General features: G+C 39.2%; 3 protein-coding genes across 6 annotated transcripts in view; 2 read left to right on the top strand and 1 right to left on the bottom strand.

Moving 5' to 3' along the window:
* Positions 1 to 301: 301 nt before the first annotated feature.
* Positions 302 to 8850, bottom strand: LOC144015993 (fatty acyl-CoA hydrolase precursor, medium chain-like). Its single transcript, XM_077516555.1, has 13 exons — positions 7422 to 8850; positions 6404 to 6596; positions 6168 to 6309; positions 5854 to 5987; positions 4405 to 4558; positions 4212 to 4316; positions 3557 to 3655; positions 3297 to 3440; positions 3148 to 3219; positions 2917 to 3064; positions 2696 to 2845; positions 2537 to 2609; positions 302 to 2440 (listed from the first exon to the last, which is right to left on the bottom strand). The coding sequence occupies exons 1-13, from the start codon at positions 7495 to 7497 to the stop codon at positions 2254 to 2256; spliced, it is 1677 nt and encodes a 558-aa protein (XP_077372681.1). The 5' UTR covers positions 7498 to 8850; the 3' UTR covers positions 302 to 2253.
* On the top strand, positions 8677 to 11192 carry LOC144015995 (cilia- and flagella-associated protein 20-like). 3 transcript variants are annotated; one of them, XM_077516556.1, is made up of 6 exons: positions 8677 to 8857; positions 9566 to 9645; positions 9730 to 9841; positions 9944 to 10132; positions 10825 to 10937; positions 11014 to 11192. In XM_077516556.1, exons 1-6 carry the CDS (start codon positions 8774 to 8776, stop codon positions 11054 to 11056), a joined length of 621 nt encoding a protein of 206 aa, XP_077372682.1. In that variant the 5' UTR covers positions 8677 to 8773; the 3' UTR covers positions 11057 to 11192. The 3 variants fall into 3 exon arrangements, with proteins under 3 accessions (XP_077372682.1, XP_077372683.1, XP_077372684.1); XM_077516557.1 differs by having other exon boundaries at positions 8687 to 8892; XM_077516558.1 differs by lacking the exon at positions 8677 to 8857 and adding an exon at positions 8999 to 9040.
* A 1344-nt stretch (positions 11193 to 12536) lies between these two features.
* banp (BTG3 associated nuclear protein) overlaps positions 12537 to 20312 on the top strand; it is a 33173-nt gene continuing 25397 nt past the window's right edge. The window contains exons 1-10 of one of the 2 annotated variants that reach the window (XM_077516554.1): positions 12537 to 12711; positions 14367 to 14442; positions 14521 to 14625; positions 15527 to 15605; positions 15693 to 15805; positions 15927 to 16126; positions 16238 to 16318; positions 17028 to 17200; positions 18509 to 18748; positions 19447 to 19605. In XM_077516554.1, the coding sequence (XP_077372680.1) occupies positions 15536 to 15605; positions 15693 to 15805; positions 15927 to 16126; positions 16238 to 16318; positions 17028 to 17200; positions 18509 to 18748; positions 19447 to 19605 (1036 nt within the window). In that variant the 5' untranslated portion in view covers positions 12537 to 12711; positions 14367 to 14442; positions 14521 to 14625; positions 15527 to 15535. The remainder of the gene's footprint in view (positions 12712 to 14366; positions 14443 to 14520; positions 14626 to 15526; positions 15606 to 15692; positions 15806 to 15926; positions 16127 to 16237; positions 16319 to 17027; positions 17201 to 18508; positions 18749 to 19446; positions 19606 to 20312) is intronic. The other variant, XM_077516553.1, reaches the window with a different exon arrangement.

The following is a 20312-nucleotide window of genomic DNA, read 5'->3' as shown; positions in this document are numbered from 1 at the left end:
GCCAGCTCAACTCGACTCAAGTCATGTAACTTGGACTTGAGTTAAACTCGAGTCATGAATTTGACAACTTTAGAATTGACTTGACAAAATGTTAAAAGACTTGCAACTCGACTTGGACTTTTAACAACTATGACTTGTGACTTAACTTGAACTTGAGCCCTTTGACTCGAAAAGACTTGCTTCTTCCACCTAAACAAAAAGAGCCATCCTTGGCACATGTTAGGTCGTCACTTGTTGAGGTGCATTTTCAATCATTGTTTATGTAATATTTAATATAAAGAATAAAACATGCCACACAGTGTTTGATTTAATTAAAATATATTTTTTTAGAAGTGGACCAGGACATAATTGTCATAATGCATCATGCTGCTTGGTTAAAACACTCAAAATTAGTTTAACAACTAGCTTACTGTATGTCTTGGACAAGCGTTCACTCGGACGTTTTATTCTGTAGATCAAACTCAGATAAAAAGCATGAAACAGTCATAAGGTCATTCCAAAGTGCAACATCTTGGCTTTCAGAAACACTAAAAGAAATGAAGAAAAAAATATTTTGCTGGTCAATAAATGTTACTTTTATAGAGCAAGTGCAGGGAAATAAATATGGAATCACTTCATTCTGAGGGGAAAAAAAATATAGTCACTCCATTTTGAGCAGAAAATAAGGACACACCCAGTCAATTTCCTTTCCTTAATTAATTGAGCACCTGCCTCAAATGGCATCTGCTCGTTAGTCAGCAGTTACAAACAGTACAGTTATCACACCTTGGAGGGCTGCTGGACCAAGTGGATTGGAAAGAATCATGGCTCCAACAAGGAAGATGTCTCTTGAGACCAAAGACAGGATTATCAAACTTCTTGAAGAAGGTAACTCTACACGTATGGTTGCCAAAGATGTGGGCTGTTCACAGTCAGCTGTATCGAAGATCTGGACCAAGTGCAAACAGCATGGGAAGGTTGTTAAAGTCAAGCGTACTGGTAGACCAAGGAAGACATCTAAGCGTCAAGACAAACAACTAAAGGCCATATGTCGTGAAAACGGAAAATGCACAACAAGACAAATGAAGAAGAAATGGGAGGAAGCTGGAGTCAATGTATGACAGAACTGTGCAAAATCGCTCAAAGGAAATGGGATTTACATACAGGAAAGCGAAGAGGAAACCATCATTGACGCTTAAACAAAAAAGAACAAGACTGCAATGGACTAAGGAGAGGCAATCATGGACTGTGGATGAAGGTTATCTTCAGTGATGAGTCACGAATCTGCATTGGACAAGGTGATGACGCTAGAACTTTTGTTTGGTGCCGTTCCAGTGAGATTTACAAAGAGGACTGCCTAAAGAAAACAAAATTCCCACAATCCTTGATGATATGGGGCTGCATGTCAGGCAAAGGCACTGGGGAGATGGCTGTGGTTAAAGCTTCAATAAATGCACAAGTTTACATTTTACATTTTGGACAGCTTTCTTATCCCTTCAATTGAAAAAAATATTTGGGGATGATGAAATCATGTTCCAAGATGACAATGCATCATGCCAGAGCAAAAACTGTGAAAGCTTGGAGAGAGACGCATCCAGTCAACCCAATTGAAAACCTGTGGTGGAAACTGAAAAAAAAAATGGTCCACAGCAAGGCTCCGACCTGCAAAGATGATTTGGCAACTGTAATCAAAGAGAGGTGGCACCAGATTGATGAAGAATACTGTTTGTCACTCATCAAGTCCATGCCTCAGAGACTGCAAGCTGTCATAAAAGCCAGGGGTGATGCAACTAAATACTAGTGATGTGTTTTGATTGTTTCATCATTGTTTTTGTTTTTTTCATGATTTCATATTTTTTTCCTCAGAATGGAGTGATTCCATATTTATTTCCCCGCGATTACTCTATAAAAGTAACATTTACTGACCAGCACAATGTTTTTTCTTCATTTATTTTAGTGTTTCTGAAAGCCAAGATGTTGCACTTTGGAATTACCTCACGACTGTTTCATGCTTTTTATCTGAGTTTGATCTACAGAATAAAACGTCTGAGTGAGTGCTCGTCTAAGACTGGTGATTCCATACTTTTTGCTAGGGGTTTTATATTGCGCAGGTCGCGCCGCACCGTGGAGACTGACCCCGGTGACATGTTTTGCCGCCATCTATCTGTGCTATGGATGCCTGAAGGAGAAGAACTTGGTCGCCACTAGATAGCACTAAATCCTACATACTGTCTTAGTCACACTATGTGTTAAAAAGGAAAAGAAACAAGTCTTCTAAAGTTCACTGCGCTCCATCTTCTCTTGATGCAGTCGAACCTTCTCTGGGAGGATCCGAGTGAAAAAGACAAAACGATCCTTCTTTAGGTGCTGGGAAGTGACCTGCTCCTTTGCATTTATTGCTAGGTACTTCTCTTCTGTTCCATATGCCGGCCAGTGAGCAAGGCCATCTCCATTAGGTGACCTACATAAATGCAAACAATACAGACAGGTGTTGTCTTATTATTTGTTTCACTCTGATTATATCTGGATTAAATAAAAAGCAGTTTTGGGTAATTACCCTGTCCGAGCAAAGTTACCCCAGTAGGCCATCATCGTTCGACTAAGTTGTTCTTCTTCCTCTAGGCATGTAGCTAAAACAAAGAGCCTTGGTGAAACACTTTGTAGGCTACTCAAAGTAAACATGGCCTATTTATTAACATGTCAAATAAGGTCTCACCATTTAGTAGAATCTGGTGTTTTGTAAAGCAAAACCCTAAAACTGTAAAGATTTCGTCTGCATGGTCAGACTTAACAAAGCTTGGCCTTTTTGCCTTCAAGAAATGAGGCGGATGCTGGTACTCATACAAGTACACGCGGGCACCTGCATCTACAGATAGAAGAGTCAACGGTAGGTTGCCATATACAAAATGATGGAAACTGTTTGTGTACTCACTGTACCTCTGTGAGCATTTGCAGTCTTAATGGCAGGAATGTTGAACAAATAGTCCCCAAAGAACTCAGTAAAACCATCTCTATTTTTCTCACGATCTTCTCCAGCTCCAATATATTCCTCTACCATCAAATCTATGACACTGGAGTCTTTGGGCTGAAGAACATAAATAACACTTCAGAAAAAGTCAGAATGGTGAAAGAAAGTACGGTAATACTATAGAATCAAGTCTTTCTTACATTGAAGATGGACATCGTGTTAACAACCTGCTCCCGGTCCATTCCTTCAGTCCAGTTTGGAGGAGCCATGAACTTGGAAAAAGGGAAGATGTCATGAGATTTTCATGGCTGGAGTTTAGAGATTGCAGAAACATATTATGCACACTTACAGTAGGAATTAACCAGCCACCTTCATCATCATTTACACCAGTCATGAATGGGACGGTCTGAATTTCATGCTTCTCGAAGAGCTCGTTTATTGGCTTGGTCAGGAAATGTCCTTCCGCATTTATAGAAATTCTTATTGTTGGGTCCTGGGAAAAGACATTTTAGATAACGGACAGCAGTTGCAAAAACAGGGCAGCATGTCATGAATTTTAACACCAATAAGTCTTTAGAATAATTCTGAGTTGATATCAGTTTTGCGTACCTGTGCTAAAGTCAAGAAATGGTCAATGTCAATGTTTCTCAAGCAGGAAGCAATCGCCTGTGTGCTTTCTATGCTACATCCAGATGCATTAGCCACAACCTGAAGATGCATAACAAGAATTCATAAGTTACAATTCTTCCAGTCCTTTGCGACTGTATTAATCTCAATTCCCCTTGATTTTTTTTTGTAACTTTTTGCCACATTTCAGTCTTCAAACATGAAGATATAAAATTGGCTCTTGTTTTTTGTTGTGAAGAATCTACACACCGAGTGTGGCACACTTGTGAAGTATCCAATATTTTAAACATTTTTGCAATTTATTCTTACGAACGAATAACTAAAAAGAAGGCCGCGCTAAATTAGTCCCCCCCTTTTCTCTGAGTGCAGCAAACCAATCCAGAAGTTCTCTCATGATTTCTGATGAACCAAATGTTGACCAAAATGACTGATGATGATAAATACAGTCCACCTGTGTGTGAACTAATCTCAGTATAAATGCATCTTCTCTGTGAGGTCTGTGGAAAGAATATTGGGGAGCAAACAGCATCATGAGGCATCATGAAGACCAAGGAACACAAAGTTAAAGCGGAGGTTATTTTCACAAGGCACTGTTTATTTGAAACCAAACTATCTAGAATTTTGAATTTGAACCAACCTGTGCTATTGGTAGAGGATCATTTGACACCAACGCATCCATTACAGCAGTTCCACTTTCAGCAATGGCTCGATGGATCAGGCCATTGGATAATGGTGATAGAAGCTGTTTATAAACCCAAAATCACTGCATCAAATCCCCTGTGACCACCAATAAAGAATTTCAGAATGCTGATGCATCAAGTGAGTCTCACCAACAGGGAAACGCTCACTCCACCAGCAGACTCTCCGAAAACGGTGACTGAGGCTGGATCTCCCCCAAAGTTGGCGATGTGCTTTTGGATCCAGCGGAGGGCTTCAACCTGGTCCAGCAGGCCAAAGTTACCGGGCAGATGCTCATCTCCTGTGCTATATAAGACATACATGACCACAAGTTATGATTGTTGCCCGCAAATTGTAATGTTAAAATGGTTCAGAGATTCTATTTTTAGTGTGCAATCAACTTGAGTTTGCAGACTCCTATGTACAAAATGCTGCAATTGGTTGGCAAATCAGTCCAGGGTGTCCCCCGCCTACTGCCCAGAGCCAGCTGAGATAGGCTCCAGCACCCCCCGCAACCCTTGTGAGGATTATGCGAGCAAGAAAATGGATGGATGGATGGATGGATGGATGGAAAGAAAAAAAAAGTTCCTATTTTTAAGCTATGATGTGTCTACGACAGAGGACTTTTTTTTTTAACTAAAATGCTCGGCTCAAATACAGTTGAAATAATTCACACAATACTTTAATGTGTTCTTAAGAGTCTTATAGAAAACATGCTAACAACATTTAAAGCCTAAATTTGTTCAATAAAAAGTGTTACACACTTACTATTCCTCTTCCCTAAAAAGTGCTTGCACTGAGGGAAGCCCCACCCCTACACTTTTGGTATCATTGGAATGCTCTGAATGTCCTCTATAGAGCACAAAATGAGTTAATTCAATCGTATGCACAGGGTGGGATATATTCAGGTTTAAAAAGGTCCACTACGGAGGACAAATTTGAATTGCTGGTAGTCAGGAGGTTACGCAAAGGTACAAATACAGTAAACTATTTACCACTAAAATAAATTTCAAAACACTAAGATTCCATTTTAGAAACAAAAATGGTTCCAAGTTCCAACTTAAGAACATTAATGATGCTCAAGTAAAATGGCCAGCTTTCTACAGTTTGCTGTTGTTTTGTTTCAGAATCTGGAGATAGGTTCGGATTCAGTGCAGGGGTGGATCTAGTCTAGTGAGATACAGGGCCAACATCACCCTAAAATCTTGAAAATCCAATACTATATGCCTTATCGCATTTAATGGATAGCTGTTATGTAGCAAATTTTTAAAAAATAACTAGAAAAAGTATAGATGATATATAGTTGTTTGCTTGATAAATTGCAGTGTTACAAAAAAATATCCAACTTTTGCATTCTTCTATATTTCTGTATGTGGTCCTGAAATTAAAAAATATATATATATTGGACCCACCCCCCCCTTTAACAGATTGATTTGAATTTAACTATGATTGGATGTTTGGTGACCTGGCAACCAAAGTGTGTTGCAACCAAATGTGTTGCAAGCCTCCTGCCCCAAATCAGTTGATAAAGACTCCTCCCACGATAACCAGGATGAGTGTTTTAGAAGTCAGATAGAAAAAAATTCAATGATATTATTTACCTGAGAAAGCCCAAAACTCCCAAGCGATATTGGATCAGCACCACAACCACATCCTGGTAAGCAGCCAGGGCGGATCCGTCATACATTGAAGCTGATCCTAAAGCAAAGCCCCCACCATGGATCCATGCCATGACCTGGTCAGACGAAAACGAGCCACAAATACATTTTGAACCGGCTTAGGTCTGATTTAAACTTAGATATGAACAGTTACAGAGAGTCAAACTGAATCTTGCATACAAGTAAAAAATAAAATAAAAAAATAAAAATAGAATAACTATTGAGGGCAGCGGATTACAGCAGCAGATATTTCTTACTGGAAGCTTAGCATCATGAGCTCTGTTTGCAGGAGTGTAAATGTTGAGGTAAAGACAGTCCTCTGAAACATCCGGAATGTCTTCTGCTATGCCATCTATCATCTGCAGAAGATCTGTAAGGAACTGTTTATGTTGAATGCACCTGAAGAAAGAATTTTTTTGCATGTATAAAAGTCAGAGATGACAACATTTCTCTCAAGAGCAGTATCACGCAATTGGAGCACAGTTATTCTTACATTGGTGGCTGCCTGCTGGCGTCTCTCACTCCCTGCCATGCCTCCACTTTCTGGGGTGGAGCCAGTCTCAGACCAGGGCCAACAGGTGGCTTGGCAAATGGGACGCCCAGGTAGGCGTAGACACCCATCTCCTTCCCTTTTACACTTGCATGCACGCCTTTCAGGCTGCCAAGGTCCGTGTGGACAACAGGCGCTGTCAAGATCAAAGTATGTAATTAAAAATGATTTCAACTGATCATAAACAGCCAACACATGCTTGAGATAAGGCAAATGTGAACTCTGCTTCATTCATTGATATGTTACATCATCTGACTTGATATCAGTGGCTGGTGCTTTTGTCAGTAGGGGGGTATATCAGGTGACATGGAACAAAAAAAAAAGAAGCCCCTCCTCCCTTGCAGTTCATATTACGAGTAAATAAGTTGCTAGACACTCTGACACTAGTTAAAATGTAAAGGTGTCAGATCAAGTAAGTACTGATCAAGTGTTTACTAGAGCGGAAACCAAACAAGATTTTTGCTGGTTTGATCTTTTTAAGATTAAGACTTATAATAGCCATAAAATAAACATCCAGTCAGTTCAAAACTTCATTCAGTCAATATGATTGATGTGAACAGATGGCAAAACATTGCACAAGTCAGGTTAGTGGTACATAGGTGACTGGTGTCCCGGTTTGGACGCTTCTGTGATGCAATTACTTTGTTTCTGTGGTTAAAAAAAATAACGGAATGGAATGAGTAAAGGTTAATCTTGTATATAATGCATCTGTCATCACACAACGTAACACAACATAAAATCACAGTATAAAAAACTAATAATCCTGCATCTGCATGAGCGTGAGAAGAAAAGAAATCATTTTATGTAATTGTTTGCTGCTGGATTAGCGAAACACAAGGAAGATCAACAGCAGTAGATTATGCTATAAGACATTTAAATGCAATTCCATGTCAGGCAACAATGCTTTAAATGAAATTTCAAAAATTAAATCAATGAAATGGCTGTCCTGAATGTCACTCACCATCGCGTTCTGCTGCAACACAGAAATACAACAGAGCTGAAAGGAAGAAAAGCGTTTCCTCTCCATGGAACTTCATGGTGTTGCTGGTCGTGTGAGCGTCAACGTTGTGCTCGAAGCGTTGTGAAGAGGTGCGCCCAAGTCAGCTGCCCTTTGCCCTCCGCGCACACTTGTGCTGTGGTACCTTTGCTGCTCTATTGTCAGGAAGCGAGAGCAACCAGCTCGTCCTGAATTTCACACATTCTGCAATACCAGCTCCCTCTTCTGTTTACTCAATACTTCCTTCCTTGCTTCAACTTGTTCGAGTCACTTTCATTATGCAACATATGAATGTAGTCTATTCCAGGTTGAGAAACCAACAGTATACAAATAAGCCCAAAAATATTTAGACAGTGGCACAAGTTTTGTTATTTTAGTTGTTGACAAAAACATATCCAGGTTACAATCACATAATCAATATAGAATTAACGTGCAGGCTCTCTGCTTTGAGAGTAGTGACATCCAAATTGGAGCAGGGATTTAGAATGTAGCTGTCTCTTTTTTCAGGGGACCAAGAGTTATTGGACAATTTTTACTTTTGCACTGAAGTACATTTCAGAGTTTTTACTTTTTACTTTATTAGGCTACTTTACCTTTTTTAAAATACTACAATCTGTATTTTTATTTACAGTAGGCTAGTCAGCACTTTGCCAAGGCTAGACCCGAGCCAATCAGTTCAACTACAGATATGGAAAAATAGATACGATACGTCCCCATGAGTTCCGTGCCTGGGGGCTAGATGGTATTTTTTTCTGCTCCCCCACCTGAAGCAACAAGTTATATGATGACAGTACACGCCTTGACAAAAAGGTAAACCTCATAAAAATTGGTTAAGAAATAAGCAGGTTATGACTTCATTTAACGTCCGTGCGTTGCATTTGACGGAACGTCGACCTCCCCAACATGGCCGCCACATAGTCACGTAGTGAAGTCGGCTGCGACAGCGAGCTGGGTATCTATCTAGCCTGGGAATTTATACAATTTTACTTTTTCTTTTCTTAATTTGGTCTCTTTCAAAACCAATGCTTTGGAAGTAAATTTTAAAAAAAAAATGTTGCCGGTGTTACTGTTGTTTCGTCAAATCTCGCCAGTCAATAAATGGATTAAATAAGGAAACAATGACGAATATGCCCATCAAGACGCGCAAAGTGTGGCTGAAAGGTATGACGTATGCTTGTTTTGATTGCGTGTGTTTGACGGCCTTTGATTGAGTGCTTTTGCAAAGCATGCGGAGTTTACAGCATACACACAACAACAAACGTGCTTCTGGATGTCTGACCCAATCGGGTCAGTAAAAAGCATCGTTCACGCACAACATGTTTAGAAGTACCTTTCAAGGTGGATTTCTGTCTATATTGTATAGCATCGGCAGCAAACCTCTTCAGATATGGGATATAAAGGTAGGCCAGTTGGTCGTCTACGTCTCCGGGCTGGGGTTAGTTGTTTATATTTTAAACTTCCTGCAGCACGTTTTATGACGCCTTTGCTATGCTAGATGTCATTATGAAGCACCCGCTGCTGAAGTAATAACAACACGAATGAATAAATAAATGAATAAAACCCGTTATTTAGTATCACAATTGGTAAGATTACAGGCGGCGGTTGGTAATTTAATTAATATTCACACATATACCCTCTTATTAATAATATGGAACGGACAAAACAGCAGCAGGGGGTTGAACATTAATTTGAATCGAAACTTTAAAAAAAAAAAAAAAAAAGTCAACATCTTGCATGTTGGTATATTGCAGGCAAAAAAAGGACAGTGCATTTATACTACAGTAATGTACAATGAATGCAAAGTGGTATATGATATATTGACTGTGGTTCTGTGTGTAGTACAATAATATGCAGTGAATACATTTATTAAGCATTTTCATAATTAGTTTAGGATCATAAAATCATCAATTCCTCTTTGTGTGTTATATATAATGTAGCTATCTAAAATATGAGTGATTATAATCAGTTTCAACGTCTACTAAGTTAATGGGGATTCATGAACATCTCTTGCTAAATAATTTAAAAATTGTCATTCCGCAAAGTAGTTGAGCATAATTAAAACCTCGCTCCCGCACTAAGACATACTGCATTTCTTTTGTGTTTCACAGGTGAAGAACGGTCATATCAAACGAGTTACAGACAATGACATCAACTCGCTCGTGTTGGAGGTGGAGGGTTCAAATGTTAGGTGAGTTTGATGTTTTAACTCAGATCTTCAGAAATAGTGCACCGCTGCTCAACAATCACCTTTGATATCCCTGTGCTTCTACAGTACCAACTACATCACGTGTCCCGCTGACCCCAGGCAGACACTTGGTATCAAAATGCCTTTTCTTGTGATGATCGTCAAGAAAACCAGGAAATACTTCAGCTTTGAAGTCCAGGCACTGAAACATGCACTTACACGTGTTGATTACATACAATAACTACGGTGTTGCTATTCATGGGGAGCCATACTCTTAGTTTACTCCGCTTTCCACTTTCAGGTGTTAGATGATCAGAATTTACGCCGGCGATTTCGTGCAAGTAATCACCACAGCAAGACCCAAGTGAATTCATTTATGTGCACGATGCCAATTAGTGTTGATGACCGCTGGAACCAGTTTCAGTTCAACTTGGCAGACATCACCAGGAGGGCTTATGGAACAAGTTATGTGGAGACACAACGTGTGCAGGTATGTGTGTGTACAGATAGCAGAGGAAAGTGATCACTAAATGTTCCTGAAGAACATATATAAAGTAATATTTGTAGAAATAGAAATTATTGAACAAACAATCCAAGTAGGGTCCAATTGTTAACATCTTTCTGATATTTTAATTGTCATGTAAAAAGCACCGAAACAAGAATGACAGGCAAAATGAGAAGATGATTCACAACAAGTTTTCTGAACCAGTTCAGACAACAAGTTTTCTGAGTCCCCTGACCCCACCACCCCCAATAAAACAGAACTGCACATTTCAGAGTGGCCTTTTATTGTGGGCAGTCTTAGTCACACCTGTGCAGTAATCATGGTGTCTAATCAGCATCTTGATATTGCACACGTGTGAGGTGGGATGGATTATCTTGGCAAAAGGAGAAGTGTTCACTATCACAGATTTAGACTGGTTTGTGAACAATATTTGAGGGAAATTGTGATATTGTGTAATGTGTATGTGGAACAAGTTTTAAATGTTTGCGTTCATCTCATAAAAAATGGGAGTAAAAACAGAAGTGTTGCATTTATATTTTTGTTGAGCATCCGTGATGGGTCTAAATGAGAAATTCACTTTAATGTATGCTTGCAAGGCACACGTGATAGTAGTAAACTTGAACCTGTACAACCCATCTAAAAAACTTATTTGTTTTATCAATCTGTTTTTCTTTCAGATTCATGCTAATTGTCGTATTAGGAGGGTATATTTCACCGATAAACAATACACGGAGGATGAGCTCCCACCAGAGTTTAAACTGGTTATTCCTGTCAAGAAACAGGAGGGAAGGTGGGTAAGAAAAAATAAATGGAAATTTGGATAATTCTAAGTACATGCTTTTAACCTCTGATTTCTTTTCTTGCAGCAAAAAGGGAGGTCCTAGACCACCTCCACCCCGACCGACCTGAAGCATTTGAGCGAAACAATTTTTTGTGTAGCTGTTAAGTTAACTTTAAAGATCTGTTATATTCACAGTTGAAAATACAAGATGTTTCTTATTGAGTTGTCATTTATTGTATTTATTTTAAAAACAAATCACACCTCTGTGTACTCTATGATTTATTTCAATTATGAATCAATGTAATACATGTGTTTTGTTAATTATAAAACTATTAATTTGTGAATGTTTACTTTGGTAAATTATGATCCAAAAATAAAAAAAAATAAAAAAATGAAGGTCTCACCCAACAAAGGTCATCATGTACCATGACCATGACCATGAATACTGACTTAAACATGAACACATCAAATATATATTCATAAACCTAAAATCTAAATCACAATTTCATCACTTTTGGTATAAATTAATCTTAATCTCAGGAAAAGTGGAATGGCTGTAGTATGGAGAAAGAAAGGATCTACTTATGATCCAAAACACACAAGCTCATTTGTAAAACATGGCGGAGGTAATGTCATGGCTTGGGCTCACATGACTCGCTAATCTTTATTGATGATGTAACTCATGATGGTACCAGCAGAATGAATTCTAAAGTCTACAAAATCATTTTGTCTGGAAATTTATAGAAAAATGCATCCAAACTAATCTAAACACATTGCTAAACTAAAACACATTGCTAACACAACAAAGGACTTCATCAGGCAGAAAAAGTGAAATGTCGTTTCACCGGAGCATTCTGGTAGCTATACTGGCGAAGTCATTCACTGGACCTATGACTTAACAATCAATATGTACAGTATGAATCTTCCTGGCCATCTTCTCTTTACCGTGCAAGAAATAACAATGTTGTTAACCTTAGGACCACTGTTGTTTTTGCAAGTCACCTTTTTTCAGAGAGAAAAAAGTTGCTAGAGGTGTGGGAAAAGTCATTTTATATAGCGAAAACGAAAAACTGACAACACTGCAGACAAGTCGTAGCTAGCTCTTTCTTGCTACCTCGTTAGTGTCCACACGTGCACATTAAATAAAAACACAATTTTCTAAGTAAAATCACCACTTATTCTGTATTTTCATTTGACTTTATGGTCACTATGAAGGATGTGGCCCCCAGGCGTACTTTGCCTAGGCCTGAATCAGAGCCTGTATTTTACCCACGTATTTGGACTGTCAATAGGACACTTGTGGCTGAAGCCAGAGGGAAGCCATCTTACATTGTCACTTTTACTGACAACTTATTTATTCCCATCAGTTCATGTTTCATTTATAAGTTGTAGAAAGTGAAGGGAGAAACCCAATATATACGTCAAAAGATGATCACCTACCTATATACACAAACACATACAACCCCAAAACAAAACGTTATTTCCATTTTTATGCACCCATATGTTTTGAACACAAAGTTATGAGCATAATGTTGATTTTATGAATCACACTTCACGCGTTAAGTGAGCACCTGTTCGGTCGAAATAATTGAACAAAGAATAATTTTGGTACAATGCCCTAGTGGCAAGGGAAGATTGAGCTCACCGTGTCTGTACGGTCCCTGAACGCAACACTAGTTTGGCACCAGTGAGCAGGCGCGCTACGCAGCTGGCTCATCTCTCGCGAGGAACGACGCCGTTATCGGAACCTCGACAAACAACACGAGAATTCATCATTCACACGGTAATATAAGCCGATCCAGGACGGCGAACATCTTGTTTGCCAGTAGTGAGGAAATCAATCCGTTTCAAACATTATTTCATCGTTATTTTCTCCCACAGGTTTACGACAATCGTACAATGTTTTTGTGGCCTTTAGGCCCAACTAGCATGCTAACCACCAGGGCTAGCTTATTGGACTATTTGCATCAGCTTTAACGTTAGCGCACGACTTCGCGCCAGCTAATTAGTGCTAACATTTTCGTATAAGCCATCAATATAGACCAAACGTTATGATGCCAATTAGATTCCGCTTAACATGGCTTACTTATTCTGTTCTCATTTATTTAATTATAAAGATGATTTAAATATAAAGATGAGGCGATTCGGTCCTATCTAGCTGGTCATTTACAAAAAGTACCGAGCTTTTCATCATAAGACCATATCCATCCACCCATCCATTATTATCTAATAGCGCCCTTAAAATGCGAAAATAAAAATGTGCCCTTAGTAATATTTCACGTCTACCAAGATTGCTACGTGCAATGAAAGCTCAAACAAGCTAATGTCGTCATTGGCTCAATTCGTAAAAAAGATGATTTTACAGAATTTGTTCGATTTATGAATTAATAAAATTCGGATTTAACCCCGAGGAGATAACGTACACACTTGAGATCAAATAAACGATATTGTTTTCCTCACCTACTGTGAATGTATCATTATTTATCCTTTGGATTTAAGTGTTGTTGTTTTTTTTGTTTTTTTTTGACCATGTATATTCACGGTAAACATTGGAGCATATTGCATGATATTGTGTACAAATGAAACAGGTTCGTGACTATGCAGTACATTATATATTTAAATAGAATTATAAATATTACCACAGTGATGCAATTTTTCTTGTATGCAGTCGCATTTTTGCTAAAAAAAAAATTCCTCCACAGTTGGCTACTTAATTTTTTTCTTAGTTTATTACACGAGGTGTCACCAGTCAAGATTTATGGAAGTTTTCTGTTACAACTCTTATTTACTATAATCCATCACACTATACTGTCTATTTATGTTGCACGTCACGGAGAGAACCTTCAACCAGATCACGCACACACATGCATGCAAGGAGCGATGCTGCACAAACAAGTTAGTGGGGTCAGGTTAATGCGTTTTTCAAGGGCACCTAGACATCAGCATCTCCAACAACTATTTTCATTGGTCCGCTGCGGGACTGGAACTAAGTCTTTCCAGATGAGCTACTACATTATCATATAAAATACAGTAATATATATGGATAATTTTTACACTGCATTTCGAAGGTGCATCTTTATTCTTTCTTGTGGCAAGGTAGCCACATGAAGTATGGCACTAAACCAGGGGTGGCCAAGTTCGGTCCTCGAGAGCCCCTATCCAGCCTGTTATACATTGTTCTCACCACTAACACACCTGATTCATGATCAGGATCGTCATCTATGGAGCCACAAAGCTGACAATAAGATTTGGTATTGAAAAAATAAAAACAATTGTCATTGTAAAAGGTTGTATTGAAAAATAAAATACAAACATTGAAAAAACACAATTTTCTTTAACCACATTTTTTTGTATTAGGATGTCTTTTTTTTTTTTTCAATGCCAATATGCAGATTTTTTTTACGCGCACTAATCTACAAGTTGTTTGTCTTTTCGAAGGCGGAAGGCGCAACTATCAGCTGTCTGCAGGCCGACGCGCAGTGATACGAATGAACAGAAAAATAGTGCCCGGGGGGTAATGGAGTCAGATTTTTTTTCAAGAGGGAGTTTTGTGTGCAAATGTATCACTCTTTTGAACACAAATTGTTTTTAGAAGAAAAACGCTTCATTTAAGTGGCCCCGGCCAACTCGCCGGACTATTTTCTTCTCGTCCAACACCAGACCAGACCAGAACTCGTCTCACAGAACACTGTCAAGTGTAAGTCAGTGCTGATCGCACACACTGGAGGTGAGGACGAAATAGAGATTCATGTCAAAAAATCCGGACTATCCCTTTAAAACCCTGCCAATAAGTTGAAACTGAAAAAAAGAGAAGTGTAACTGAAACCCAGCTAGTTGAAACTGAAAAACTGTAAAACCCAGTGTTGTGGCTCCATACAATTACGCCATAATCAATTTTATGCAACTTGAAGTTATTTGTCAAACTAAACAAAGAGAATTACAAATGTATTTAAAACAGCCAAACAGTTCATTGTCCGGAAATACTTGTAGAATTGTAGATTTATCTGTGAAAATATTGCAGATTTCATCCATCCATTTTCTAAACCGCTAACTCCTCACCAGGGTCGCGGGGATGCTGGAACCTATCCCTTTGGGGAAGGCGGGGTACACCCTGAACTGGTTGCCAGCCAATTACAGGTCACACAGATATGAACAAACACTCACAATCACACCCAGGGACAATTCAGATTGATCAGTTAAGCTGCTAAGCATGTCTTTGGAATGTGGGAGGAGACCGGAGTACCCGGAGAAGACCCACGCAGGCATCGGAGAACATGCACGCTCCACCCAGGAAGGCCGGAGCCTGGACTCGATCTTGCGTCCTCAGAACTGGGAGGGGTGGACGTGCTAACCACTCAACCACCGTGCCGCCCATATTGCAGATTTATTTTCTTTAATTCTCATCCGCTTCCATGGAAAGTTTCAAATATCCAATTTGATTCCTGAAATTTAGCTACCACAAAATTTAAATTCATGAACGTGCACGTCATTTTGAAAGTATTGGTCATGTTTTCCTCAATGTCCTCATGTTTTATTAGTGTGGTAAAGGGTGATGTTGATAAGTTCTCTGTTGAAAAGATTATTTCATCTTATTCTAGCCCTGAGCTATGTCTGAAGAGGAATTGGAAGAAATTGTACAAATAACAGTGGAGGATTTTAACTCAGAGGGCCGACCAGGTAAGAGTCATTGAGCGCAATGTGAAAAGATATTAACATTCTTTTGAACTGTGCTTGTTAGTCAAATTGTGTCTTTTTGCATCATAGCAAACATGCTGGACAGTCAAGGACAAAATGAGGCAAGTCCTCAGAGGAAAAGGAGAAAATTCTGCAGCAGCCAAGAGAACAGCAGCAACAATCAGGACATAGGCTACCTGAAGGTATTTTATGCTTTTCTACAATGGACACAGTTCAAAGCCCTTTTTCCTTTTCCTACATAGTTTATTGTTTGACATTTGTGGAACTGCTGACACGTTTGTATTGGAACAACCTTCTTCTCAGAACCTGATGGTCTCATTCACGGCATCAGTCAGCCAGCGATTGGAATGCATTGAATCCAAGCTGCAGGCTCTGGACGCCACATGTAAGGCTCTAGCACAAAAGCTGGATAGCATGGTGCCCTGTGCCAAGAATTCTGTCCAAGTTCCTATGGTTGCTGGGTCACCCCAGGGTGCCACTCAGACATGGAACAAAGTGCGATGGTAAGCATCATAGGATTCCGGAAGACACGCTAATATAATTTAAGTGGGGTTCTATTCATATCATGTTTCCTATATATCAACTTAACACTGTTTTCTCCATTTCCTCTGTAGTGTTGTTCCACAAACAAATGTGATTGTGAGCAGTGACTCCATGAAGCAGGAAGATCCCTCGCTAGAAAACCTGCTCAGCAAGTGAGTTGCTTTTAAGCTTATACGACTAATATTGTTTTTTGTTTTTTTTTGTGAATAACACACTACAGTATTTTACGCACCCTGAAAAAAAGACCTTCAAAATCTGTTTAGGGTTGGGGAAAAATAGTACAGCTTATGTAAGTCAGTCAGTCGGCTAGAAAAACAGGTCCACACAGAAGCTCTGCCAAAAGATACACAACACAGGCACCATCATTTTAGCCATCTCATACATTTTCATCTTAAAACTTTCAGCTAATGTTTCACAGTATACTGGCGACCTCTACTGGTGGAAAGTTGATATAAGTATTTTATATACCAAACAAGCGTGTGTACTCACCTGCAACAATAGACAAAACTGTGTCCACAACAGGCACATTGTAAACACACATTGGACCCGCCATTACTCTGACCATGGTTGCCATTTTGTTTTGCTTTTGTCTGTCGACACAGCACAGCAGTTTAGGGCATCAGTGGGAGCTCAGTAACATGCAAACTCATTTACTTCCCATTTGCGAATTTATTTTCATGAGGTTTTCAAAAAATCAAGCTCTCTACAAAAAGGACAACTTAAATGTTGAGAATAAAGTTAATAAAAAAGTGAAAAGTGGATAACAGTAGGCATTGCTAGTATGTTTAGACTTAATTATTTATTGATGTGTTATGTGTATCCAACCTGCCTCACTAAAAATGCGCTGTCGTCTCTTTGTAGCACGGTGGCCAAGAGGCGTCAAAACACAATCCTGGTGAAGGTGCCAGGCCCTGAGGAGAGTCAGGAGGAAGTGGATAGCGGCTCTGAGGCAAGCGACTCAGTTTCCAATGGTGGCCATCCCAACAATGCGCAAAATGGACAAAATGTCACACTCATCACACTCAACTCGGAGGGTAAGACATCACAGGTTCACCATGGACACATAGTTCATGTGAAGACTTTATTAGGCACCATGATCTTTTCCAAGTAGTAGATGCTCTGATATTAAAAATGTGCTGGTTTCAGTCATCACAAATCAACATTAGAGCAGCTTTTATCGTATTATATTATGTATAGTTACAGATGGTTGGCTAAAGGTACGACGTGCAAATCATTTCACGTTGGGATATAGTACAATACAGTGCGTACTTGTAATGCTATCCGTGTCAGCTCTTATTAAGAGCACCATAATATAAAAATAGCAAACCAGAAAAAGGTCAGCTGAATTATTGAATAAAGATCCTCAGTGTTTTATTGAAGTTTGAGTTACCTTTGCCAAAGGCAATGACCAAAGGTAGCTTTATCCCATGACAGTCTTTGGCCTTTCGGGTTGTTGGTCACAGCCAGGATGATCCTTTTCATTTTATTTTGGACGACATTTCTTCCATTTCTTCCAAAAAAAGACCTGAATTATGGATTTGTTTGAACGACAAAACAAGTTTCCACTGCGAGATGACCAGATGTCTCCGAAGCTGGGAAGTAGTCGACAGGATGTCTGGACTCGGTCGTGTTTTACCTGGCATTTGGGGCTGTTACTACTTATTTTAGTTATAGTCAACATTTTGCCAAAGTAATCCTCAGCCCATGTGGTTATATCAGCTTGGGAAGAATGATGGTTTTTGATGCAGCGCCATCTAAGAGATTGGCCATCGCAGATGTTCGTTTTCAGATTGGGTTCTCTCTTTACAGCCTGAAACTCCTCCAGATTCCTTTAACGTTGTTAATCACTCGGGGAGGAAATATACAAATTTGTTCCTGTCTCACTGTGAGGAACAAACACTAAATGTTTTCAAGAACTTCTCAACTTTAAGGATGTTTTTACTTGTGTAAAATTAAGACAATTCGTTATAAATTTGTTCTTTATTATAAATTTGGCTCTTTATTATTCTTTTTGTATCACAGGGAAGTATCATGTTAAAAACTGTCCTAAGTTATAATATATACACTGGCTTTCAGTCTTTCATACTGTGCTTGTTTCTTTTTGCTGTGAGTTTCATACTTTCAACACTGAAATTTGACTTCTGGTTTTGGCCATATGAGGGTGCTGTTGTATAACAGTAGTTATACCACACATCCTCTTACCCTGAGGTATCAGTTAAGCAGTTTTTCATGAATACAGTGGGATTGATTACAGTTTTCCGCAATGATTGATGTTGTCCTCAAGGTTGCTAAGGACAGCTATATGTCTGTGGTTTGAATGCATTTTTATTTGTGTTTTTCAGAAGACTACCCGGGGGGCACATGGCTAGGCGATGACAACAACCCCGAGATGCGTGTTCGTTGTCCAGTCTCGCCGGCCGACATGCTCCATATCTCGTCCAACTGCCGCACAGCAGAAAAAATGGCTCTCACGCTCTTGGACTACCTTTTCCATCGGGAGGTCCAGGCCATGTCCAACCTCTCTGGACAGGGCAAGCATGGCAAGAAGCAGCTGGATCCGCTCATGATTTATGGCATTCGCTGTGAGTCCCGCCACTTGCTCGATTTTGCTCATTTTTTGGAAAATGTCCCGGTGCTACTATTCAATGACTTCACAGTGACCCATGAGTCAGTGCAGTGTTTTTCCGTGCCACCATTGCATGATTGGTGTAGATCTTATTGTATATCAAAGTAATGCATATAAACCCAAACTCAGCTAAGGATTAAAGCCCCCTTGAATCAGTAAATGAACACTGAGAACTTGCCATATTTCACCCTCCTGCCATTACAAAGCAGCATTGAATTGAACACAGAAATAGGCTGCAGTCTCTATTCCCATGGTGAGTTACAACAACATGCATTCATCATTGCACACAAGCGTTAATGTGCAACACATTTTATAACATACCAGACTCTAAATGACAAGCACATGTCTGGAAGAATGATCCGAAAAGAGTCACGTTCAAGTCCGTGAGCGCTTTGATTCCTGTTTGAATCCCATAGCTACATACTGAATTTTGCACATGCATATGGCGCGCATATCAGATTAGTGCGAGGGTATAACGGTATGATGGAACGAGAGGGCATAGCCAGTTGAGTGACTCACTCGGCCCTCCTAAAAAATAAAAAGAAATGGAGTGAAAGAGCACAGGTGCCAGTCTGAACTTGTCCTAATGGGTGTGATAGGAAGGATTGATATGTGTTCTATGAGAAGATCTCATACCTGTCTGCTTCCCTGTAGGCCACTTGTTCCACAAATTTGGCATCTCAGAGTCAGACTGGTATCGCATCAAGCAAAGCATTGACTCAAAGTGTCGCACTGCCTGGAGACGCAAGCAGCGTGGTCAGAGTTTGGCTGTCAAGAGTTTCTCCAAACGCACACCCCGTGGGTCAGGATCAGGTAATGGACGGATAACATACATGACATTGGTTTTGTCTTGCATTGCATGGCCAGTGTGTGTGTAGCAGCAATTGTGACTTATGGAGAAGTCCTCTGGTAAGGTTAACTACTCTGGTAAATCAAAGTAGATCAAGTTATTTACATACTGTAAATGAGTATATTGGCATAATAATGAGAGATGGGTCACATTTTTACTTTTGACACCAGAACCACACAAAACAGACCCTACCCACAGAAATAAAGTGCCCTACAGATTACGTGTCAGTCTTACTGGCCCCCTGGTAGGGCTGTTATTAATCGAAATTCAATTACAATTTCAATTATTACACTCCACAATTACAAAATCAGCATAATCATAAAAAAAGATTAATACTAATTTTTTAGTTGTTTAAATTTATACATTTGCACATTTTTTAATTTTAAAGTGACTAATTTAATACATTTTATTTCATCCAAAAGACACTTGCATAAATATAGTTTTTCAAATAATTTAATTTTTTAGTTTAAAAATTTTCTTGTTTTGTACCAAAAAAAAAAAATCGTCCTACTGTACATGCTGCACTCCAACTTCAAGTTTTTGCCAACATAAATCAATATATATGATTGTACATTCTGTTTTGTCGAAAAGGACCTTATACAATTATAGTTTCTATTTTTTAAATGTGTAAAAATTTCCTTGTTTTGCACCAAAAAATAAATGATCGTCC

Source organism: Festucalex cinctus, chromosome 3, assembly GCF_051991245.1.
Source record: "Festucalex cinctus isolate MCC-2025b chromosome 3, RoL_Fcin_1.0, whole genome shotgun sequence".
NCBI lineage: Eukaryota > Metazoa > Chordata > Actinopteri > Syngnathiformes > Syngnathidae > Festucalex > Festucalex cinctus.
The sequence above is the reverse complement of the archived record's forward strand: the minus strand, read 5'-3'. Positions and strand labels throughout refer to the sequence as shown.